This window comes from Uranotaenia lowii, chromosome 1 (genome assembly GCF_029784155.1).
Source record: "Uranotaenia lowii strain MFRU-FL chromosome 1, ASM2978415v1, whole genome shotgun sequence".
NCBI classification, from domain to species: domain Eukaryota; kingdom Metazoa; phylum Arthropoda; class Insecta; order Diptera; family Culicidae; genus Uranotaenia; species Uranotaenia lowii.
Window position 1 is genome coordinate 151,468,831 of NC_073691.1, and position 25,047 is coordinate 151,493,877.

The 25,047-nt window shown below is 37.4% G+C and overlaps 3 protein-coding genes across 4 annotated transcripts in view; 2 read left to right on the forward strand and 1 right to left on the reverse strand.

The window, feature by feature from the left end:
• Nucleotides 1-8,660: 8,660 nt before the first annotated feature.
• On the forward strand, nt 8,661-14,899 carry LOC129738976 (39S ribosomal protein L11, mitochondrial). 2 transcript variants are annotated; one of them, XM_055730327.1, is made up of 2 exons: nt 8,661-8,679; nt 14,257-14,899. In XM_055730327.1, exon 2 carries the CDS (start codon nt 14,266-14,268, stop codon nt 14,854-14,856), a length of 591 nt encoding a protein of 196 aa, XP_055586302.1. In that variant the 5' UTR covers nt 8,661-8,679; nt 14,257-14,265; the 3' UTR covers nt 14,857-14,899. The 2 variants fall into 2 exon arrangements, with proteins under 2 accessions (XP_055586302.1, XP_055586301.1); XM_055730326.1 differs by lacking the exon at nt 8,661-8,679 and adding an exon at nt 14,053-14,190.
• A 455-nt stretch (nt 14,900-15,354) lies between these two features.
• Nucleotides 15,355-16,520, reverse strand: LOC129738842 (ribosomal RNA processing protein 36 homolog). Its single transcript, XM_055730147.1, has 2 exons — nt 16,283-16,520; nt 15,355-16,219 (listed from the first exon to the last, which is right to left on the reverse strand). The coding sequence occupies exons 1-2, from the start codon at nt 16,430-16,432 to the stop codon at nt 15,503-15,505; spliced, it is 867 nt and encodes a 288-aa protein (XP_055586122.1). The 5' UTR covers nt 16,433-16,520; the 3' UTR covers nt 15,355-15,502.
• A 2,526-nt stretch (nt 16,521-19,046) lies between these two features.
• The window catches only part of LOC129738032 (spastin-like), a 66,322-nt gene continuing 60,321 nt past the window's right edge, over nt 19,047-25,047 (forward strand). The window contains exon 1 of the mRNA XM_055729205.1: nt 19,047-20,302. Coding sequence (XP_055585180.1) covers nt 19,633-20,302 — 670 coding nt within the window. The 5' untranslated portion in view covers nt 19,047-19,632. The remainder of the gene's footprint in view (nt 20,303-25,047) is intronic.

The window sequence follows — 25,047 nt, forward strand, 5'->3', positions numbered from 1 at the left end:
CTGCCTCCTCCAAGTAGTGTGAGTGGGAAGAGGAAAGGGCGTTTTTAGCATTAATCAATCAAATGGGACCATCTCTTATGAGAGAGGTTGTTTGCCTACGAATAAATTGCAGCTCCGTTTTTTCAGGGCGAAGTTGGAAGTTTTTTTTTCATATAATTATCAAACAAATGGAACCACATGCGATAAGTGACGTTATTTAGATATTTAGATACCAACAATGTTTTTATGAAAGATTGTGTGCCCTCCCCACTTTGGAAGAGTCCATACCAATAAAACATACATAATGGCATAATTAGAAAACTCATTAAACTTACAATAAAGTAAAAATTTCAGAAACAAATTTAAAGATCAAGTTTAACTAAATAAAATGGAATCATCTTTGTATTGAAATTCCAAACACCAGTAGGAGTTCTCATTTGAAAATACTTTTTTTTTCAATTTATACTTTGATTTTTAAATGATACATACAAAAAAAATTAAACGTTTAGATAAGATTTTCATATAATGTCAAGGATTTTTCTAAAATCATGATGGAATTAAGCGATAAACACCTACTCCTCATAAAAGAATTATATAACAATTGTTGTAGAAGTCAAAATATAGCTAAACTTTCCTACATGACACTGAACTATTTGTTTTTTTTCTAACCAATTGATTCACAAGAGAAAGTTATTTTCATGATTCAACAATCGAGAAATTCATTACCTTATGAGTGGGATATTTAATTATTTTATGTCATTCTTAAAAAAAACGAAATAAAGCAGTTTAAAACATTCATTTGAAAAACAAAATATCATTCATATTCATTTTGGAATAAAAACTTACTCATAAAATTCGTTTTTGGACAAAAACTTAAAAAATCATAATAACTCAATTAGTGTTTTTCGTATCATTTAGCAAATAAAGCGAACTATTACGGGCAAAATCAGAGCTTTTTTTCAACGAAAAATTGAATTTAAGGTACACCGGGGACATGGGGACAGTTTTCTTATAGATCAACTTTGAAAAATCATTAAAATATCAGCAGTCAATCGATTTTGATAAAATTACGTTCCATGTAATTCAAAACTTGTTGATTACAAGTGGTGAAAAAATAAACTTGATAGATGCAAGCAATTGCATAAATTTTTATCGACCAATGGTGTCTTCACTTACCCCGCTCTATGGAGTAGGAGTGGGGTCGATACTTTGTTCCTTGTTTATCAGGAAATTTTCAACTAACTTGTGTTTTCTTGGTTGAATACGTTACTTTATTGCTTAATATATTGCTTTGAAGTTCAATTACTTTTTACTGAAATGATTTTTTTTCTGTTCGACTTCTCTTCTAAAAACTGCGATTTCTACTGAACTTTGGACGAATGTTTTCTTAACGCAATGAAAAAAGACAATAACTTTAACATGAAATCAGTGATTCACCAGTGTACCATTGATTATCTTTTTTTTTCTTTTTGTTTTCTTTTTGAAATGATAATTCAGGACTAACTTTCTTGAAATCGAAGTATTCGAGCGAACACCGAAGCCATATTTTCATATTTTCTTTTTAGAAAGTATTTCGATTGCACAAATGGTATTATACACAGCAAAAAATTTCTAAAAATATACGCAATCTAAAATGTGTGGCATCTATTTTTTCCCCAGTGTAATTCAAAAACGATGTAATTTCAAACTATTTTTGGTCTATTTTTCCTCGCTTTAAAATAAAAAGTGTAAAATTAAACTCTATGCTATAAATTTACACTGCCTGATCTAGAAAGCAACTTTGGGAGATAATTTTACATCAAAAACGATGTAAATAATGACAGATCCATTGTTTTCCTTTCTTTCGCGGCTTAAGTTTATTTGTTTTCATTCGAGGTGATGATAGTGAAAGTAAAAAGTGAAAGTCTGTCGAAAATGGGAACTCAAGTCCTAGCCTCTGCCGTAAGATCGCAGAGGTTCTAACTTTGAAGCTCCACACAGGCACCGTACGAGCAAGATTTGTAAGCCCGAAAATGCCAAGGAATTCCGAACGGATGAAGGTAAATGAACTGAAATAAAGGGGAAAAAAACTTAATATGTCGAAATTAAATAGTTTTTCTTTCTTTTTTTCACAGTGACGTGGATCCGGATTGTCCGGAACAGAAATACTGCTAACAATACGACTGGTTACACTGACCAGGGTGGACATCTTTGTCAACGTTTGATGCAACTTCCGGCGCTGCCCATTATGTGGTGAAAAAAATTATTTTACTGTCTGTAAGTGCTTTGTTTCAAAATAAATGTTCAATAAAAATATTGATTGTATCTTTTTATTTTTCATAAGGCTTTTAATATTTGAAACCTCAATATTTAATAAAAATAGCAAATATCCATGCAGAATGAATTCTAAAATTTTACATCACTGTGTATTTTTACACGACAATAAGCCGTTCGGTTTTCGTGCATCGCTTTCGATCTAAATTTACACGCCGTGATAGAATTTTAGATCAAAAACGATGTTCCGTTTTCGTGCATCGTTTCCGATCTAAAATTACACGAATTATTTTTGCTGTGTAATTAACGCATTTTTAAGTGTCCCATCATGACGACTGAGGTGGCAGCGAAAATCGTGTTGAATTTCAAAAACCGACCATATTACATTTTGTCGATTGGCATTAAAAACTGATCTACGCAAAATTAAAGCTCAATCGATCAAAGTTTAGATTTATTGGAAATCGAATTTTTCGGCTGGTTTAGAAATCGAACACACACATTTAGAATCTCAGTGAAACTTCACGTTTCTTTGAAGAGATCTAATTCAAGCTTAACACTAAGGCGTACATCTTTCAAGGATAAGATGGCTAGCATCTTACGAATGCAAAAACCACCAACCCACAGAAAGAGTACATATACACTGCCGACCAAAAGTTTGGGATCACCCGCTAAAAAACATGCAAATTTTGATCGTTCATATATCTCAGCCGTTTTAGAACATATTGCAAATCTTCTGATCTCATTTGAAAGATAATGAGCAATAGCTATTTCGGAGGTACTTTGCCCAGAAATAATGTTTTAGTTTTGCACCTAAAACTTAACCTAAAGTTAGAACATTTTCAAAAAATCGCACTCAATATTCAAAGCCGATCATCTCGGGATAGGGTGGACCATATTTCAAAATTTGAGTTGGTTAGAATCCTTATTCTATACTTCTTAAAACACAATCAAAAAATTTTATGCAAAAATTTAAGAATGTACTTTCAATTAATAAAATAGACACTTGAGATGTCGTTCAAAAGTTTGGGATCACCCCTCAGTATGGTGTATCGGCCAAAAGTTTGGGATCATTCTTTAAAAAAAAAATGCAAATTTATCTCATTCATATCTTTCTCATCTAACATCGTATTGCAGATCTGAAGGTTTCATTTGAAAGCTTAGAAATTGTTGTTTTTGCGTAAATTCATTCAAAAATTATATTTTAAATCGATAACAATAAACAATTCAGAATCATAAGTGTGAATTTTAAAAAAAAAACAATTAATTTCAGGTAAATTTTTAATGGTTATCGATTTTAAATATAATTTTTGTACGAATTTACGAAATATCAACAATTCCTAAGCTTCCAAATGAACCCCTCAGATCTGCTATACAATGTTAGATGAGAAAGATATGAACGAGATAAATTTGCATGTTTTTAAAAGAATGATCCATACTGAGGGGTGATCCCAAACTTTTGAACGACAACTTAAGAGTCTATTTTATTAATTAAAGGTACATTCTTAAATTTTTTCATAAAATTTTTTGATTGTGTTTTGAGAAGTATAGAATAAGGATTCTAATCCAACTCAAATTTTGAAATATGGTCCACCCTAGCTCGAGATGATCGGCTTTGAATATTGAGTGCGATTTTTTGAAAATGTTCTAACTTTAGGTTAAGTTTTAGGTGCAAAACTAAAACATTATTTCTGGGCAAAGTACCTCCGAAATAGCTGTTGCTCATTATCTTTCAAATGGGATCAGAAGATTTGCAATATCTAAACCGGCTGAGATATGAACGATCAAAATTTGCATGTTTTTTAGCGGGTGATCTCAAACTTTTGGCCGGCAGTGTATGCCGTGACCTAGAGTCGAGTCTCATGACCTCTGGCTTAGAAGATTTGAACGTTATCCTCTAGACCACGGTTTTCTGAGTTAACGAGGGCTGATGGAGAAACTTGACATGACTTGATTTTGTGTTGGTCCATCCATTTAAAACGTAAAAATGTAGAATTTAAAAAATATTCTAAGTAGAAAACTTGTCATTTAGAGATGACGTTGATCGTTTAGACTTCCAACACTTTTTTTAATGGCAGGCTAAACCGACAATTCGTCCAAATAACCGGTAAAATCAAATACTCTTTCTCAACCTTTCATAGGGAAGAATATGGATCAGGTCGATGGAATTTTGTCTTTCATAATTATAAACTTTTACCTATAAATAGACGTCAAACAGAAACCAACTGTCATAATAAGACTGTCGGCTTGCGTTCGTCACTGAATAGATTGCATTCTCGTCCAAACAAACAATACCTGAGGAATCCCGCGATTGGCAATATTTATACGATTCCACCTGTCACCGGAGATTATCCCTAGGTGAATGGTTCTGTAACAGTCCATTCACCGCGAAAGAACAACGACGTTATCGGCTCAGCTTAGGTCTTCAAATATGCGGTGAACCTGTATCGGGTCACGCTTGGTCAGATTTCGCAACGTGAAACAGGCTCATACCTATGCCACTACTAGTTGTTGATTATTACTACTGACTCGGAAGCTGGAGACACAGCTAGGTAAACTGCTCGAGACCAAAACACGTGGCAATCTTGTGCGCATCTGATAGAGCCATTTCTTTCTCTGGAATTACAGCAAACGGATAGATTTACCGGCAACGTCGGATGCATCGATAAAATTGATTTCATCACCACAATCGCAAGTAGCAGGAGCTGTTATTAACTAGATCGTAAAATTAACTCACAGTATTGTTGCTGATTTGCATAATTGATTCTTACTCACTGCGCAACGATTACCTATATACTCTGCAGTGAAATATAAACGATATCGTTTTGCTTCGCAATAGTCCTATTGCTACGTTGTTCATTGGATTTGAGAATCGAATCTAAAATGCACATTTTTTTCTGAAATACGGAAATTTGAATGTATAAGGTAAATACATATGAATAAATGAATTTCTGTCTGTCTGTCTGTCTGTCTGCCTGTCTGTGTGTATGTTCACTATAGAATCCGAAACTACTGAGCCGGTTTGCCAGAAACTTTATAAGAGTGGCCTTTGAGGGCTGAGACCCCCTCCCCTCTCCCTGGAAAGGGGTGAGGGTCTTCCAAACAAATGCCAAATGTTTACATAACTCAGGATCTGATCATCTATGTATAAGCAGTGGTTTTCAAAGTGGTCCCTTTCGCCCCCTGGAGGGCGTTGAGAGCTTCCAGGGGGGTGGTGAGTGTAAATTTGAAATTTGGGGGCGGTAAGAGCACCTGTATCCGTGGTCCAAACAGCCGGTTTAGACCAAAATTCCGACCCGAGCAACTGCACTGGTGATTTATTATACCAGTTTCAACTCAACTTTTTTTAGAACTGGTATAAGGATTGATCCAAAAATGATGAGATTTGGATCCAATTTGATGCAGTTCCAAACCATTTGACAGTTAATGGAACACGAGTGCAGTTGCCAGTTTTTTCATTGGATCGGATCTTATTTCTTTGGTTCAATTCTTGTATAAATTGGACCCAAGAATAGATCACGGGTACAGGTGCTCTTATTAAAATTCACAAGTTTCGAAAAAACGTAGAATTTAAATGACAATGTGTAAGTTAAATGCACAACAATGTAAAGACATTGCAGTAGGGTAAGAACACTATAAATTGTACACCATCTTTGGGATTCAGCGAATTTGTGGCCCACAAAAAATAACAAAAAGTTTTTTGGATGAAATTTTGATAGTGTAGCTAAAGCTTGCTCCACAGCTTCGAATCGCTATGATTTTTAAGCGGAAATTTCAAAACCATCATTTAAGTCTTTTAATTGAAAATTTTTTTTCGTTTTTTTTCGAACACGTTGATTCAAATATTGAACAGTCAGTGTTTCAATTACTGCACACGTAAACGTTGGAAAACATTGTATACATTCAGGGGAATTTCGCTTGATAGCATGCTTTGCAGGGGCGATCTTGGTTGAGCTAGCAGATTGAACGTTCGATAATTGAAACATTGGAGTTTTCGGTGATCCAATGATTGAACAATTTAATTCGTAATTTTAAGAAAAATTCAGATTATAAACACTGCCACTCTTTCAGAAATGTTTATATGCTATATAGTTTAATGGCATTGCGGTGAACGTTAGATGGTAAATTCTTGATTGAAGAATTAAAGATCGGAAAGAAATGACGGATAGATAAAGCAGAAGAAAATTTACAGGTGTTGAAATTGAGCCAAGAGCATATTTTATGGAAAGTTTCAAAGGTGCGTTCTAGACCCTTTGTCCCACATCAGTTGAATGGCTGAGAGAAGTAACAGCGAGAGGCGCAATTACGTTCACCCATACATCCAACCCGATGGATTGGTAAAGCACGTGCTTCCCAATCGGACAAAAAGTCTAGAACGCATGGCTCTGGTGAAGCTTTCCTATTGCTGAACCAGTTCAAGCGATGTGTTGTCTGTTTTTCGGATTCCGTTTTTATCGGCAGCGCTACTTATTGTTTTCACACAACTTTTGACAACTTTTTTATTTTTGAACTGTATTTTTTGAATATTTACCCCTTATTTAAACCCCCCGAAGCCAAATGATTCTAATCTTTTTTAACGAATAGTCACCGTTGGTAAATTATTTATATGCTAGTTTAATGGCATTGCGGTGAACGTTAGATGATAAATTCTTGATAGAAGAATTAAAGATCGGATAGAAATTACGGATAGATAAAGCAGACGCTTAGTAGAAGAAAATTTACAGGTGTTGAAATTGAGCCAAGAGCATATTTTATGGAAAGTTTCAAAGGTGCGTTCTAGATGTGGGACAAAGGGTCTAGAACGCACCTTCGTTCGAACGTTCGAAGCCCAGCCTTATTTTTTGGCCTTCTGGACAAAACTTCGGCTTAGGGGCAGCTTTTTAGCCACATCCCGAACGGAGGCGTTCGGGTTTCGGTTGAAGGCCCAAACTACGCGGCTGTGATTTTTGGTGTTGTACGGAATACTTTTTCCTTCACTTCAGGGTTTCCGATCGGTGGTCAATCGTTCCTCGAACCGCTTAATCACTCGCGACACCGTATAATTCGCAATTCCCAACGTTTTAGCGATAGAACGATGCGAGAGATCCGTGTTCTCGTAATAAATGTGCAAGATTTTATCACGCACGAGCTGTTCTTTCGACTCCATTTCCGCGAGTTTTGATCACAGGACTTTAAAACTTGCAGGATGTAAACAATGTACTATGAACTAAATCCACCCAAATTTTCATTGAACTCTACCCAACGGTTAAAAAGTTAGAGCAATTTCATAGTGTGACTATTTCATCGTGTACATCCTTTACCTCATAGTATTTTTCTGATTGTGAAATTTTCTTTCGCATAAACATATCTACATTATAATTTGATCAGGATCGTGGTCTTCTGATCTTTCAACTTGAATGACAAAATTTGAAATTTGAAGGTTATTTCAATCAAACCTCTAATCTCGCGCTTATGTTTTTTTGGCATCATATTTGGCGACACTCGTTCAATCATTCTGCATAGTTTTCCGTAAAACATCATTTTAAGTGATTTTAATTCTGTATCACGCAAACAAGTGTGAGAAGGAAACACAAAATAATCATTTTTCTAAACTCTAAACCATGTCAAGAAACGTAAAATCGATTTCCAATTTGAGACGCAATTTTCGTACCAGTTGTAGCTGGCGTCAGCTTAAATATGACAATTTGGCACAGCAAACGAATACCATTGAATAATTGGATAACGATATTTCCTGAAGCGCAAGTTGAAAGTTATTGTGGAAACTAGTTTTCTATCGCTTCTTCTGCACATAACACCTTCAAAACAATAACATTAACCTTTCGAATGATAAGAACGTAGCAGCATTGATTTCAGCCTTAACTTGCAAGTTGCCTACCATGAGTGTCATGTGCCCAGTGTGACATCGACGGAAAATAATTGGCTTGCACAAACTTAAGGTGAAGGGAAGTGATTTCAATTGGCAAACTTCCGTAGATTCATAATTCTTCGCAGTAAAAACACTAACAAAAAGTTTGAAACTATGAGATTGCCTATTTTTTGCCATTTTATGTCATTATTGATTTGGCTTTTTTCGTGATTTGTTATTTTTTAATTATAATTTTTGTCACTTATTCGTCTTTTTCGTAATATTTCCTCGTTTTATGTCTTTTTTTTGTTATTTTTGTCATTATTGGTCATTTTTGTCAGTTTTTATCAACGAATATTTAAAGAAGGTAGTGCCGAGAGCCATATTGGATTTTTTTTTTGTGACGTCCAAAAATGATTGCATCGAAAATTTATATGAATTCCGATTTCATTTTGATTGTGTTGTACGGCCTCTAATTGATTATGTTGGTTGAGTTTGGTTGTCCTTTAAAGCCCGTTATGTTTTTTTATATTTAATTGTTGAATGCAGTGTCATTTTGAAGCTAAAACGTGCCGAAATGATCTAGCTTTAGAAAGATCTAGCTGGTAATTATTGAGTGTTCAACTGTTTGGCATGATTTTTATCCAACTGGTTCACCATATACAATTTTTATCACAGATAACAGATAGCTTTGTTTAAATACAGCAGCCGCCACCAGTTGGGAGAAAAACAACAAACCGAAGTGATCCATCGCGGTTCCGATAATTTGATGCTTGCGGTTCGTTTGGTGGCTAGTTCAACGACAAAATGGTCGCCAAATAGACACCGGATGCGTACAGGTAAGGGCAGATCTTGAAGTGAACAGATTTTCCGATTTTTAAATACCAAATTGTTTGTTTTTCCTACCAGGTTGCAACTGCCGGCAAACAACGGTTTTTTTTGCATCAGTCAGGAAATAAAGAGGGACCACAACAGGCATGTCAACGCGCTGCATCCGGCACAACGCAGGTGCATTCGTTTATGAGGGTCGGCCCTTGGCATTTCGCTTGCCGGAAGGTGTTTTCCCAGGATCGAAATTAATTACTTTCAATTAAACGAAAAGTTCTGAAAAAAATGTGAAAAATAAATTAAAAGTGAAGTTATTCGTGTATTCTAATTAATGATAAAACATTCCCTTAGAATTTGCAGAGAAAAAACTATAATTTTTTAAATTTCAGATCCGGGTCTCTTTTCTACCGGTTTTTGCTAAAAAAGTGAGCAAAAACTGCAGCGGCTAAATTTTTCTCTCGTTTGCTGAAATTTTAGTACGAAAAATTTGCTAAATTGATTGCTAAGTTTATAGCTTGTCAAATTTGAGCAAAATTTTGCTAATTTCCGGCCTCGAAAATTTTGTGTGTACACACAAAACTTTCGAGGCTCCACTTAGCAAAAATACTGTGTTACTTTCGATTAGCAAAAAGGGTTGTTTAACTAACACGATAGCAAAAAGGTTATTTTGCTTGATTTTAGCGAAAACTAATTTTGTTAGCCGCTGTTTTTTTGGAAAGCAGCCGTCTTCCCCGCCGCAAAGAAAACAAAACGTGCAGTTACGAAAATTTCAAGAAGAGGATGCTTTTGGTGAACAAACAGACGACGAGATGGTGGCCTGATCTACACAGGAAGCATACAGGTAAGAGTCCATCTGGACACTGATGGATTTTACGGGTTTTCAAGTGTTTTTTTTTCTACCAGGTTGCCGTTACCAGCGGATACAACACCAATTCCCGGGAGTCGCCAGAGAAGTTGCAAAGTCCTGACAGGATGGAACTTTGTTGATTCCGGTAAGACGACGATAGAAACATCTGCGAAACCACCGGTAAAAATCCTACCCACATCCGGAGCATCTCAGTCCAGGCGCCGGAAGAAAATCAAAGTAAAAAAAGTGTTGTGTTGTGAAATTAAGCGGAAATCCAAAATAAAGTATAAAAGGGAAAAAAATTGTGTTTTTTGTGTAAAATCTGATGCCCTCCCTGCGTTTCGAAAGAAAAAAAAATAAATTTTGTAAATAAAAATCTGCCCGGTATTTTTCACGCGGTTTTTGCTAAAATTTCAGTAAAATTTTCCGGCGGCTTATTTTGCCCTTGTTTGCTAAAATTTTAGCAGGAAAAAATTGCTAAATTGATTGCTCAATTTCTAGCTGGTCAAATTTGAGCAAAATTTTGCTAAAATCTGGCCTCAGAAATTTTGTGTGTAAGTTTCAAACCAATTCGTAAGTGGACTAACATCCATAAGATGTCGCTACCAGTACAACAATTTTTTTTGCCATTTTTTCGACACGCTTAGAAATGAATACTCATCACTTATCTTAAAGGGGGCCAGTGCAATATATGACAGTAACACATTTTTTGTGTAATAAATTTAAAAACATCATGATTTGAAAAATTCAAATCATATTCCAATCACACTTCAATCGCTGTCATATGCCTTGTTGTATCAATATTGGCGCTGAATTGAAAGTTGAATTCCAAGTTTTGGAGTATGGGCTGAGATTTTACTATCGGTAAATAGTTTTCTAGAACAGAAAATGTGAACATAAATGTTATAATTGTAAATTATGGGTCGATATCCCGGTTGGTGTTACCTGAGATCGATAGAAATCATGATTAATAATAACTTTATTCATTTCTTCTGATGACTTATCCTGAGTTACAAGTCCTCATGTATCAATCTCAGGTAACATCAACCGGAATATCGACCCATAATTTACAATTATAACATTTATGTTCACAATTTCTGTTTAAGGAAATTGTTTAATGATAGTAAAATCCCAGGTCAAACTCCAAAACTTGGAATTCAACTTTCAATTCAGCGCCAATATTGATAGAACAATATGGGGCATATGCTGAGACATATGACAGCGATTAAAGTGTGATTGGAATATGATTTGCATTTTTTTTTTAAATCAAGATGTTTTTAATTTTTTTTACATAAAAACATGTGTTACTGTAGTATATTGCACTGGCCTCCTTTAAGATAAGCTATGAGTATTAATTTATAAGCGTGTCGAAAAAAGGAAAAAAATAAGTGTACTGGTAGCGACATCTTATGGATGTTAGTCAACTTACGAATTGGTTTGAATCTTAGGTTGGAAATCTCACACACGTCTTGAGCTCCAGCCCGAACTCTGTTCTCTGTGTTTTTATGTACATCAATTAACAACTTAGTTTAGGGGAGATGAGGGCATAATGGCCACCTTAAGGAAAACGCTTATTTAACCATAGAGAACAGCTGTAAAAAAGGGCGATATGGTCAAAATTTGGTCAATATCAACTTGACGTATTTCTTTCAATTTTGCATTTAAAAATCCTAAACACCCCTCATTTTGAAGGTGTGTGTGTGTGTGTAGAATGTTGCTCCTATTTTGATTTTGGAATTCACTCTTGAGTTGTCAAAATGCCGTCCAAGGAAAAAGAGCAGCGTATCAAAATTTTTCTCGCGCATCGCGAAAATCCGAGCTACTCTCATGCAAAGCTAGCAAAATCGCTAAAAGTTGCCAAATCAACCATTACAAATGTAATTAAAGTGTTTGGGGAACGTTTGTCGACAGCCAGGAAGTCTAGATCGGGGGAAAATCGAAAACCGGAAGCCGCTGAGACGACAAAGAGAGTTGCCGGTAGTTTCAAGCGAAACCCTAACCTCTCTCTCCGAGATGCCGCAAATAAGCTGGGTGTATCGTCTACAACCGTGCATCGAGCCAAAAAACGAGCCGGACTATCGACTTACAAGAAGGTAGTGACTCCAAATCGCGATGATAAACAAAATACGACGGCCAAAGTGCGATCCCGGAGGCTGTACACGACGATGCTGACGAAGTTTGACTGCGTGGTAATGGACGACGAAACCTACGTCAAAGCCGACTACAAGCAGCATCCGGGACAGGAGTTTTATACAGCAAAAGGAAGGGGAAAGATAGCAGATATTTTCAAGCACATGAAACTGTCAAAGTTCGCGAAGAAATATCTGGTTTGGCAAGCCATCTGTATCTGTGGCTTTTCATAGCTTCCGGGACTGTCAACCAAGAAATTTACGTGAAAGAGTGTTTGAATAAACGTCTGCTGCCTTTTCTGAAGAAACACGGTTGTTCCGTACTAGTTTGGCCGGATTTGGCATCTTGCCATTACGGTAAAAAGGCCATGGAGTAGTACGCCGCCAACAACGGCAGGTGGTTCCTAAGGACAAGAACCGTCCCAACACGCCAGAGCTTCGCCCTATTGAGAAATACTGGGCTATTGTCAAGCGGAACCTGGCAAACTGGCTTTCGGCGGCGAAGAAGGTGGACTAAGTAAAATCTGATGGCAGGGGTTAAGCGTAAGGCCCGGCATGGTTAAGCGGAAGCCTAACTGAATATTTTTCTTGAATTTTATATTAATTAAACTTGAAAAAGAAATTTAATATGATTTTTTAAATAAACGATTTCACCGATTTACACGCGTTTTCCCTTGACCAAATTTTGACCGTATCACCCTTTATATTGAACTAATTCTAAAGTTTTGCAAATTGGTGTTGGACAAATCCACCATTTTCTCGAACTTCAATAGACTATTTTATAGAAAAGTTTTTCGAAAATCCAACTTTTTAGAACCGATCTTGAGGAACAAGAATCCATCTAGAATAACATGCTTACAAAGTGGAAAATTTCCAGTAGATTCTCCAACCTTCGTTTAATATTCCTTGATATCTCGTAATAATTTGTATTTTTTTTTTCCAAAGTTTGTCATTTATTTTTGCATTTTGTTTTCATTTTATTGTCATATTTTGTAATTTTTTGTGATTTGTTGTCATTTTTTATAATTTTTTTGTTCTTTCTCATTTTTTGTCATTTCTCGTAATTTTTAGTCGTTTCTCGACATTTTTGTCTTTTTCTATCAAAGTTTTGTTATTTTTTGTTATGTTTGTTATTTTTTGTTATTTCTTGTCATTTTTTGTAACTTTTGAAATTTTCTTTGTAATTTTATGATAATTTTTTGTCATTATTTGTTTTTGGGTGTTATTTTTTTTGTGTTTTTATCATTTTTGTCGTTTTTGTAATTTTTATCGTTTTTATCATATTCTGATCTCTTTTCAATTGTCGAATCATTTTTGTCATTTTTGTCACTTTTGTCATTTTTGTCATTTTTGTCATGTTTGTCATAATTGTCATTTTTGTCAATTTTTGTCATTTTTGTAATTTTTGTCATTTTTGTAATTTTTTTCATTTTTGTCATTTTTGTCATTTTTGTCATTTTTGTCATTTTTGTCATTTTTGTCATTTTTGTCATTTTTGTCATTTTTGTCATTTTTGTCATTTTTGTTATTTTTGTCATTTTTGTCATTTTTGTCATTTTTGTCATTTTTGTCATTTTTGTCAGTTTTGTCATTTTTGTCATTTTTGTCATTTTTGTCATTTTTGTCATTTTTGTCATTTTTGTCATTTTTGTCATTTTTGTCATTTTTGTCATTTTTGTCATTTTTGTCATTTTTGTCATTTTTGTCATTTTTGTCATTTTTGTCATTTTTGTCATTTTTGTCATTTTTGTCATTTTTGTCATTTTTGTCATTTTTGTCATTTTTGTCATTTTTGTCATTTTTGTCATTTTTGTCATTTTTGTCATTTTTGTCATTTTTGTCATTTTTGTCATTTTTGTCATTTTTGTCATTTTTGTCATTTTTGTCATTTTTGTCATTTTTGTCATTTTTGTCATTTTTGTCATTTTTGTCATTTTTGTCATTTTTGTCATTTTTGTCATTTTTGTCATTTTTGTCATTTTTGTCATTTTTGTCATTTTTGTCATTTTATTCCATTTTGTCATTTTTGTCATTCACATGAATAAATTGAGCAAATTGCCTCCGATGACCCGTTTGAAATAAAGAAATTACAAAACAGAAAAGTAAAATTGTCGTAAATTTAAGACAAATTCGAAAAAGATAAGTTTAGCGTGTTGCAAATGCATCCGCTTGATCGACGAAATACTTTGACATTTCACAGTTTCATCGATTATTTGGGCTCGACCGGAATTTTTGAAACATAAACAAAGCAAGCGTGATTTGGTTACACAATTCTAATTTAAATTGAAATTAAGTGATTTTTTAAGAAATTTGTAACTAATTTAGCCACGTTTTATGGTTGAGTTTATTGGAAGTTAATCAGTGTACATTTTTTTTAGTGATCGACAATGTCCAAAGCCGCGGGTCGGTTGAAGTCACTCAAGAAAGCCGTCGACAAATTGAACCATAGCAGCAAACTTCGTACCAATATACCGGCCGGGATGGCCGTTGCAGGGCCGCCATTGGGACCGATGCTGGGCCAGCGAGGAATCAACATTGCCGCCTTCTGCAAAGATTTCAACGAACGTACCAAAGACTACAAGGAGGGAATCCCGCTGCCCTGTCGGGTGGCCGTCACATCGGACCGAAGCTACGACCTTGTGATACACGCACCGCCGGCCACATTTCTGCTGAAACAAGCCGCCGGAATCCAGCGGGGAGCCATGAACCCGGGCAAGGAAATAGCCGGGAAGATAACTCGAAAACATCTGTACGAGATTGCCAATATTAAGCTGCAGGATCCGCCGAATGCGCTGCTTACGTTGGAACAGATGTGTAAAGCGCTGGTCGGAGTGGCCCGAACGTGCGGTATCGAAATTGTGAACGAGTTAGACCCGCTCGAGTATCAGAAGTTTTTGGAAGAACGAAGGCAAGTGGTCGAAGAGCAACGTAAAGAACTGCAGGAGAAACGGGAAGCCAGGATGCTTCGGATGGGATAGAAAGGTTTGTCTTTGTTTCAATATATTAGTTGTAGACGATAAATATGCTTGCCTTTCTATGGAGTTATTTGGATATCACCATTCTTTCTCTGTTATTTCATGTTTTTTTTATCTGTTTCTTTAAAGTTTATAAAGGGATTTGCTCCTTGATGTTCCTCGAAATTCAATGCGAGGAAATCTTTTGCTTGAATAAATCACGCGTTGCATTATGCATATTGCATAGATAAAAGCGTGTGTTCAACTGTTGAGAATATGCAGCAACATTGATATCATACATTCAGGCGTTTTCAGAAAACGCCGGGAACTTCTTAAAAATATTCTGACATGCATTGCCAATAATGAAAAATTTACGAATAAAGTAATTTGTAAAAATTACCCAATTTGTAAAAGTCAAATTATAGACTCTCAGATTTCCGCTTGCTTGGGGAGTGTAATTCTCATCTTATAAAATAACACTAACAAATAACTCAAATGAAGAATCTTTTTTTCATTTGTTTTATTTCTTCCGACTGAACCTTTCAATCTTGTTGTGCTTGAAATTAAAGTTTCCAGGATTTCCACATAATTCTGATTTTCAAACCTGTTAACGTTTATACATACTCTGATTAATTTATTCGAAAAAAAAAACAAATTAGCGTATCAGTGACTACGTTTCAAAGTCCAACTTTTTCCTGTCCTTGGCAGTAATCTTTCGGTGCCGTTTGTCGATGTGTTTGCCCAGTTTACCGGTTTCCCGCAGTTCGGTGTACTTTTCCAGCAGCTGTCGTGCCTTTTTGGTGCTTTGCTTTTCGTAGAACGGTCGTTTGCCCTCGTCGATGGCTTTTCGGGCATTTTGCCGTTCCTCAACCCGTTTCCGGTCCAGCAGTTTCTGCTTTTCGAATTCGCGCATCTGATTTTGTGTTCGCTGCATGGCAAATTTAATACGTTCGGTCTCGACCGGATCGTCCGTTCTGGAAAGCTGTTTCCGTAGTTTAGTTAGCTCGCTGCTACGCATGTCGTTCAGGAAACCGTACTGCTCCCGGAATTTGCGGCCACTGAAATAGCCCTGTCGGCTGTCAAATCGTGGATCTCGGCCTCGTTCTTGCTCCGCTTTTCGCGCTTTTTTGCCCGACACACCCAAAGCTGGAACTTTTCGCTTAGCACTCACCTCTTCCGGTGGTCCGTCAGAATCGCTACTGTTGGCCGCGGAGGAAATCTTACGTTTTCCTTTTGTTTCCTTCGGTTTCTGAGGTCCTTCTTTTTTCTTCTCCAAATTATGTTTCCCGAACACAGCCTCGTTGTAAACCTTCGAACCCAGTCTACGTTTGAGCTGCAACAAATCCTGGAAAGACATCTGCCGGAAGTCCTCATCTGCTAATTTGGGCTGCAACAAATTAAAAGTTCAATTAGATTTGTAGGTCGAAAACAAAAAAAATCCATTCCAAACCTTATCGTCCTCATCGGATGTTTCATCATCGTCTTCCTGGCTCGAGTCGGAACTTTGATTCTCTTCTTCTTCACTGGGCCCCTTGTGGATGCTGAATTTATCTTGTTCCTGATCGCTTTCGCTTGACTGTGTTTCTTCGGATGACGACATATTTATCAGGTTTTAAAGAGCCGTTTACAAATTTCAGTTTTTGATTTCGATTTCCGATCGAACGCACATAAATGTAAACAAAGCAGCATGGGCGTGCCACAGTTGATTCAACGATTTACTTCACGGTTAAATTGAATATCTCAAATTTAGGGTTTTCCTTAATAAGTATTTTCTACACAGAAAGAATATCGACCGACTCCGGGGGTGCCAGGTGTCCTGATTTTTCAGGATTTGTCCTGATTTTTAAAAAATGGCCTTAAAAGTGTCCTGATTTGTCCTGATTTTCAAAGAATATCTAAATTATAACTAAATTTATTGTGGTGTGAACAACTAACAAATTTTTAGTGGAATAGTTTAACCTGTTTAACCGATGATAATCTTCGGTTCAAATAATGTTTAAATAATGCTTTTCGATATTAACATCGGGTCAGCCAAGGTTCTTCTTGCTTCAATTTGAAGGGTCCTCAGTACCTTTATTTCGTTATACAATCGCCTTTTGTTATACAATCTAAGAAGAGCGACATTTTATTATCATCAATTTAATGGTGTCCTGAAAAACCCTGTTTTTTTTCATCGCGGGGTCCCGACACTCGAAGCTGTACTCGCCCTGCTCCGACATGTTTTAAATTTCACTAAATCTCGAAAATACCCAAACTTGAGAACTTTCCCCGCCAACCCGAATGAAACTTCCTCCCTACAGGTTTGGCTATTGGTGGCATAGCTCAAAGTTAAACTCTTAAAGGAGAACTCATCCCCCAAAATCTAATACAAGAATCAAACCCATACCTACAATGGCACTGCGATTACCATCTCAGGCTGCTAACCGCTCGACCATCGGAGAGTTGTTGAGAGAGGCAACTACATCATCGTATATGCGAGACTTTCTGCGACTGAAGCGGAAATAAAACCTTTCCCCCAAAAAAAACATTTCTCTGCTTTGAACTTACCCCCCAAACCTAAATCTACCACGATGAGGTAATAGAATCAGATTCGCTCACAACAAAAACCCCCCCAAAAAAACAGTTTTCCGCTTGAAGGACAAGTATGGCGTGTTTACAAGCTGTGATTTTTTCACAAACTTTATTTTATTTTATTTACATAGTATTCCGTCTCACGACATAACTTGACGAACATAATTCCTAAAATTCACTCGGTCCATGGCAACCGTTCTCCAATTTCTCGGGCACCCCACGTTCGCCAGATCACGCTCCACTTGGTCTAACCACCTTTTCACAAACTTGAGTTGTCAATATTGAACTCGGGTTTGGGGAGTTCTCAAGTTTGGGTATTATTGATTTTCAGTGTTGCCTTTTTAGCCGCCACCAAGGATGCCAGGTGTTGAGGATTAAAAATCTGGACAGTTTGGAAAAAAAAGTCTGTGCATGTCTGTACACGAGGAAGATCCCAAATTTGGTACCACACAAAAAATTTACGAAGTGTGAGAGCGGAGGGAAGGGGCTGGGGATAGGTTGCTGTGGTTTAGTATTCGGGTTATTTTTGAGCAGAGAACTGTATTATAACACCCACCAAACACCGTGTCCTACCACGTACCATGCCGAGCTTATTTGAAAAAAAAAAGTTCTAATGAATGATTGGAAAAATGCCAATACTAACAAGCGAGATTTCTAGTATAATCTGGCACTTACGGATCTCATATCCGATACATGAATATTAGCTTCGTTAAATCGTTGGTAAAAATTGGTTTCAACTGGTTTCTGTCAACTGATAGATGTTCAACGAGCCAATGTTTTGGTCGAAACTAGTCAGGTCGTTGATCAATGGAGCAAGTTGAAACTAGTCGAAACCAATCCAGCTCAGCAGCAGAATTCGTTTCGACCTTGTAGAAATCGGTCGAAGTCAATTGGAAAGAGACAGGTGATCAACTGTCAATCCATTTCTACTTGTTTCGACCCGTTTCGACTAGACTTCATTGAACAGACATAATATTAGCTTCGTTTAATCGTTGGTAAAAATAGCTTTCAACATGGTATTCTGTCAACTGATAGATGTTCAACAAGTCAATGTTTTGGTCGAAACTAGTCAGGTCGTTGTTCAATGGAGCAAGTTGAAACTAGTCGAAACCAATCCAGCTCAGCAGCAGAATTCGTTTCGACCAGGTAGAAATCGGCCGAAATCAATTGGAAAGAGACAGGTGATCAACTGTCAATCCATTTCTACTTGTTTCGACCCATTTCAACTAGATTTCATTGAACAGACTTATAAATTTCATCACTCAATTTTGAAAGTCTAAAATCTGGGCACTCTGAAAAAAAATCTGGGCAAAATCTTTGTCTGACCAATATCTGGACGAAGGGTCAAAAGTCTGTGTTTTACAGACAAATCTGGGCACCTGGCAACCCAGGGCCGCCGCTAGGGGGCTAAATTTTCGCCATATTTTGAGTTCAAAATCGGGAGCGTGCGTTGCGTGTGTTTGTTGTTTTGCTTAGTCAACTGTGGCAATCAACTGTCACAACAAAATCAAACAAAAAACTGCGCGATTCAAATCGGCTATCCCGCTCGCTCCACCGTCTGGCTGCGGGGGAACAAAAGTCTGTGTCCCGATTTCCCGAAGGTGATTTTCGATTCGTGATATTTCGTAACATTAGTGTTTAGGCGTTCGTTTCATTCACTTCGTCCTGTGTGGTGTTTTGGGGGTCTGCCGTTTTCATTTTTTCACTCCCTTGGTGGAGCCTTTTTCGCAGTCGCGTAGATTAGTGAATATGGATTAAAAATCATGTGTAACAAATAGTTCTATCGTAGCTGTATCAGTTTATTCCCTCGGGATCTTCCAGACAACCGGAAGTAGTGTCGTTTTTCGCGAAGAATCCTGATTTTCGAGACGGTAGTTTTCCACTCGAGATTGTTGTGTTCGAAGAAATATAGAATCTGATGTAGAGTGCTTTGAGTTTTTTTTTTTCGTCGTTATGTGAAGCGTTTAGTGTAAGCCCCAAACCCCAGACAAGTAAATTTTGCCTTATCTTCTGCGCCTGCTAGGATATCCCTTTTCCTTTTTTGGGGGATTTCTTCGGAACTTGTTCTGCATGCAGTTGTATGCGTAGCCGTTTTCGAAATTTGTTTTTGGTATTTTGTACTGGCACTCTTTGGGCGACTCGGGGGTCGTGAATTGATTCCTTGTCCTTGATCTCGGTGCAAACCGGATAGTAAGAAAAACAGGGGAACGTGTCCAGTGACCTGACCTGATGGTTCGTAACAAATATTCTCTGGGAAATGCTGGCAAATCGCCGAGTAAGAAATCACGCACCAGTAGTGGCATCAATAGCAAACAGCACGAAGCCAGCGACAACGAAGGAGGCGAAGGCACTTCCGCATCGTCCCTGGTAGGAAGCGGCACCAGTGGCCCGAGATGTGATTCCGTGCACAAGCAAAATCTTTACATTATTTCGTTCCCCGTTATCTTTGTGTTCAACGTGTTGCGTTCGTTACTTTATCAACTGTTCATCATTTTTCGGTACATTTATAATTTCACTACCAAAGTTGTTTACAAACCGGTGAGAAAAGAGTGTGGTCTCGAGGTGGTCATTAACGATCAGAACCAGCTGCAGAATCGCACACCTGCACACCATCAGCTCCCGGATCATCAACACCAGCAAAATCCGGAGCACGCGATTCAGTTGCAATACGACGCGCAACTACATCAGCAGCAGGGACATCCTCACCCGTTGCAGTACTCGAGTAGCGGGGTCTTACTGAACGGACCCGACGCTAGAGAGATGTCGGTGCAAAGATCTGCTAGCGGGAGCCAGGTTGGGCCTGGTCCCGGAGATCCGCTGCTGGCCAAGCAGAAGCATCATCACCGGAGGGCCTTCGAGTACATCTCCAAGGCGCTGAAAATCGACGAAGAGAACGAGGGTAAGTGGCTCTTATAAAACCCTTCTTTCTTAAATAAAACTTTCTCATTGATAAATTAATTTTCTATTAAGATCTGTCTTTTTACCGAAGTATCATTAATTGCACTAAAATGTCGGTAATTTAAACATTTCTGTGACTTTTGTCGGAGTTCCGGTAATTTTAATCGAAAAGTTGGTAATTTTACCGAAACGGGAATTTTCATCAGAAAACGAATAGAGTTGAAGAGTTTAATTACGACTTCAAGGTTAACGAAGAACTGCGCCGACATTAGGGTGTGTCGACTTGTTTCGAATTTTAAAACGCCAAACGGCAACTTGTTTCGAATTTTAAAACGCCAAATAAATTTTGTCAATTTTCTTATACGTTTCTTTTCGCATATTTTTCGCATTTTTGTAATTTTTTCACATTTAGGGGAGATGGGGGCATAATGGCCACCTTACGGAAAACGGTTATTTAACCATAGAAAATAGCTATAATATGGAGGTTACATTATTGTTTCGTGTTCAGACACTTGAAAAGCCTATTCCCTAACGGGCTGAGACGTGAAAAACTAGATGAAAACGTTAAAAAATGCATTTTAAAAAATTTTGCCAAAAGCTGAAAACCAACCACTGTGGAGGCATAATGAGAACCCCCCCTGAGGCAGTATGAGCACCATTAATCAGAGCAAGATGTGCGTTTTTGCCGGGGAATCTAGCAGCGAATTCAATTCGATGAAGTCAGGTGAGTCGTAGATTCATCAAACAAAGCAATGACAAAATAATCTAGGTCTGTTTGTAGAATACAAACAATTCACGCACGCTCATACATTAAGTGCTTTGTTCGGAGGATGATGCTACTAGCCGTATAATGTAACAATAAAAAAATCGATCATGAATTGTGAATGGAAAAAAATCACCTCGAACAGAAATCTAACTCTAGTCTTTTGATTACCTCTCCGACACCTTACCAATAGGCTAAATTGTCGGATGAAAACTAGTCAAGGGGTGGCGCTATAAATCAATTTTTATTCGCTGCTAGATTCTACGGCAGAAAATGCTCATTATGCCTCGATAATATGGTGCTCTATATGCCCCTAGTCAACAAATTTAAGTAAAAACCTGTTTTAAAATTGATAAAAGTGAAAAATCAAAAATTTTATGATGGTAAAAATTGAGAAACAATGTGAACATCATGTTGCAGTGCGTACATTATAGATCAAGGTTATTTTAAGATCATAAGAGCTTATTTCGTGGTGCTCAAAAATTATAATATTTTCGTAACTTGAGAACCAAGCTAGTTTTTTTTAAATATCTCTGTAAAGATGATAAGGAGATTCCTTTTTTTGTGAAAAATTAATACTATAGAAAGTACGAAACAAATCCTCATGAAAATTTATTTAAGAAAATACGCACTTTCGTAGAAAAGCGTAGTTCTCATTATGCCTCGGGTGCTCGTTATGCCCTCATCTCCCCTATTATTGTTATTGTTTTCGTTAATTTGTCATTTCTGTCATTTCTATTATTTGTGTGAATTTTGTCATTTTTTCCAATTTTAATTATACTCATCATTTTTGAAGTTTCCTATTTTTTCTTATTTTTATCTTCATTGTCAATTTTGTTATTTTTGTCATTTTTGTAATTATTAATACTGTTTCGAGCGTTTAGAAAAAAAACGCTGATTTTTGGTAGCAGTTTTCCACAGCTTCAAGTGTTCAGCTGCTATTTTAACACACGAACAAGTTAGGGTAATTCAGGTTAAGTACAATGTGTTTTCTTCGCGATTGCTTTAAAGGGTGTCCACGATCAAATTGCCACACACAAAATTGATTTGTCGACAAGAATGACCAAAGCTGTTAAACGGTCGTTAAATAAAATAAACAAACAAACAACAAAATTGATTCGCAAAATTCGAGTTTTCATTCGATTGCCATCAAATTTTCAAAAATTACCTTAGGTCGTTTAAGAAGGTGCTGCTTCATAATCGCCAAGCACTTCTCGATGGGGAGGAGCTCCGGAGTGTTGGGAGGGTTGAATATTTTCGGCACGAAATTGACCTTATTGTCCGCATACCATTTCAGCACGTTTTTTGGAGTAGTGGCATGAGGCCAAATCCGGCCAGAAGATTGTTGAGACGTTGTGGGCCTTCAGAAGAGGAAGCAGCCGCTTCTGGAGGCACTCTTTCATATACACGTATCCGTTCATCGTGTCCTGGGTCACGAAAGATACACTCCGCTTCCCGCACGTGCAGATGGCTTGCAGAATCAGGAATTTATTCGCACGTCTTCTGAGTGCGGACATGCTCCGGAACGCTGAACTTATCCTTGGCCGTGAAAAAAGGATGCTGGAGATGTGTTTGAAGTCGGCCTTCACATATTTTTCGTCGTCCATGATGCAGCATTCAACTTTCGTCAGCATGTCGAGATACAATTTCCTAGCACGGGGTTTGGCGGAGTAGTTCTGCTTCCTCGTCGTGATTACCGGCCTTTTGTACCTTGAACGTTCGAAGCCCAGCCTTAGTTTTGGCCTTCTGGACAAAACTTCGGCTTAGGTACAGCTACTTAGCCACATCCCGGACGGAGGGTTTCGGTTGAAGGCCCCAACAACGCGGTTGTGATTTTTTATGTTTTACGGAATACTTTTTTCTTCACTTCTGGGCTCCCGATCGGTAGTCAATTGTACCTGGAACCGCTTAATCACTCGCGACACCGTGGAATTCACGATTCCCAACGTTTTAACGATGGAACGATGCGAGAGATCCTTGTTCTCGTGCTGTTCTTTCGACTCCGTTCCCGCGAGTTTTGATCACAGTACTAAAACTTGCAGGATGTAAACAATGCACTATGAACTAAATCCATCCAAATTTTCATTAAATTCTACCCAACGTTTAAAAAGTTAGAGCAATTTCATAGTATAGCAATTTCATCAGCGAGGAAGAATGACCTTAACAGGTTAAACTCCTATCAAAAAGAAAAAAAAAGCAATTTCATCGTGGACACCCTTTAGGCCTGGCTATACTTTTCAAGCATCGCTCATACTTATAACGAAATCAATAAAATATTCTGCTACTTTACGATGTTGTTGCTCTGGTTCTAACACACAACGCGATTGCTAACCGGATCGAGAAAGCTACACTGAACTAGCTATTTTTAACTATAGTTAACACTATCTATATATATATAAAAATGAATTTCTGTCTGTCTGTCTGTCTGTCTGTCTGTCTGTCTGTCTGTCTGTCTGTTCCCTATAGACTCAGAAACTACTAAACCGATTTACGTGAAACTTGGCAGGTGGTAGTAATGGAGGCCGGGGAAGGTTCTTATTCTGGTTTGGGACCCCTCCCCCTAACAGGAAGGGGGGGAGGGGCCTCCCAAATAAAAGACAATTTTTTGCAAAACTCGAGAACCCATCAAGCAAATGGTATCAAATTTGGCATGAGGTGGTATTTGGGAACGGGGAATATTTCAATGAATATAAGGTACCCCTCCCTCCTCTCAGTGGAGTGATAGGAAGGGGGGAGTGGGGGATACCTTACAATTTTTCATATAACTCGAAAATTAATCAAGATATTGGAACCAAATTTGGCATGGGAATGTATTTTGATATGAAAAATATTTTAATGATTATTTGAGGCCCCTCCCTCCCTGCAGCTGAAAGGGGGAGGGGCCTCTTTCATATTTTTTTTACATAACTCAAAAACCAATAAAGCAAATGAAACCAAATTTGGCATGGGAAGGTATTTGGATACGAATAATATTTCAATTATTATTTGAGACCCCTGCCTCTTTCCAGTAGGGAAAGAAAGGGGGGAGGGGCCCTCTTTTTAATTTTTTACATAACTCAAAAACTAATCAAGCAAACGGAACCAAATTTGGCATGGGCGGATGTTTGGGAACGTGACATGTTCTAATGACTGTTTGAGACCCCTTCCATCTTCCAGCGGGGAGAAAGGAAAGCGGGGGGGAAGTTTTATAAAATTTTTATTACATAACACAAGAACTACAACAACAAATGGAACCAAATTTGGCATGGAATGATATTTGGGTACGAGAAATGCTTCTATGAATATTTCGTCTCCCTCACACCTTCAAAAAGGTGGATGAAAAGGGGGAGAAGAGGTTTCCCTTACAATTTTCAGTATAACTGGAGAGCTGATCGAGCAAATTGAACCATATTTGGTATGTGAGGGTATTTGGATACGAGAAATGTTTCTATTATAAATTGAAGCGCCACCTTTTTTCAACGGAAAGATAAAAAGGGGGAAAGGGGGGCTTCCATACAATTTTTTTGCATAACTCGGGAATTAATAGAGCAAATGAAATAAAATTTGGTATCAAAAAGTATTTGAGAACAAAAAAATACTTTTATGAATATTATGTTCTCACCCCTCCATTCAATGGGGAGAACGGAAGGGGGATGGTACTTCCTTTCAAGTTTATGCATAACTCAAGAATTTACAACGCAAATAATACCAAATTTGGCATGGGATGGTATTTGAATACGAGAATTTTTTTTACGTCAAACAATTTCTTTCTTGCAGTGGGATGATAAAATTGGGAATAAAGGAAGGGAAGAGGAGAGGAATGGACAAAACTTAACATGGAAAATCATTTTGGTATGGTTCTATGATTATCTGACACACCACTGACTCTATTCAGTGAGTAGGTACATAGGAGGAGGGAGGTTAGCCCAATACAATTTTGTTAGCATTAGTTCTCAATTTATGCTAATGAAGCCAACAAATGGAATAAAAATGGCATGGAAAGG

Coding starts and splice junctions, on each gene's coding strand:
- LOC129738842 (XM_055730147.1), bottom strand. CDS start 16,432: ATGTCGTCATCCGAAGAAACACAGTCAAGCGAAAGCGATCAGGAACAA. Junction 16,220..16,282: donor CATCCGATGAGGACGATAAG/GTTTGGAATGGA, acceptor AATTTGTTGCAG/CCCAAATTAGCAGATGAGGA.
- LOC129738976 (XM_055730327.1), top strand. CDS start 14,266: ATGTCCAAAGCCGCGGGTCGGTTGAAGTCACTCAAGAAAGCCGTCGAC.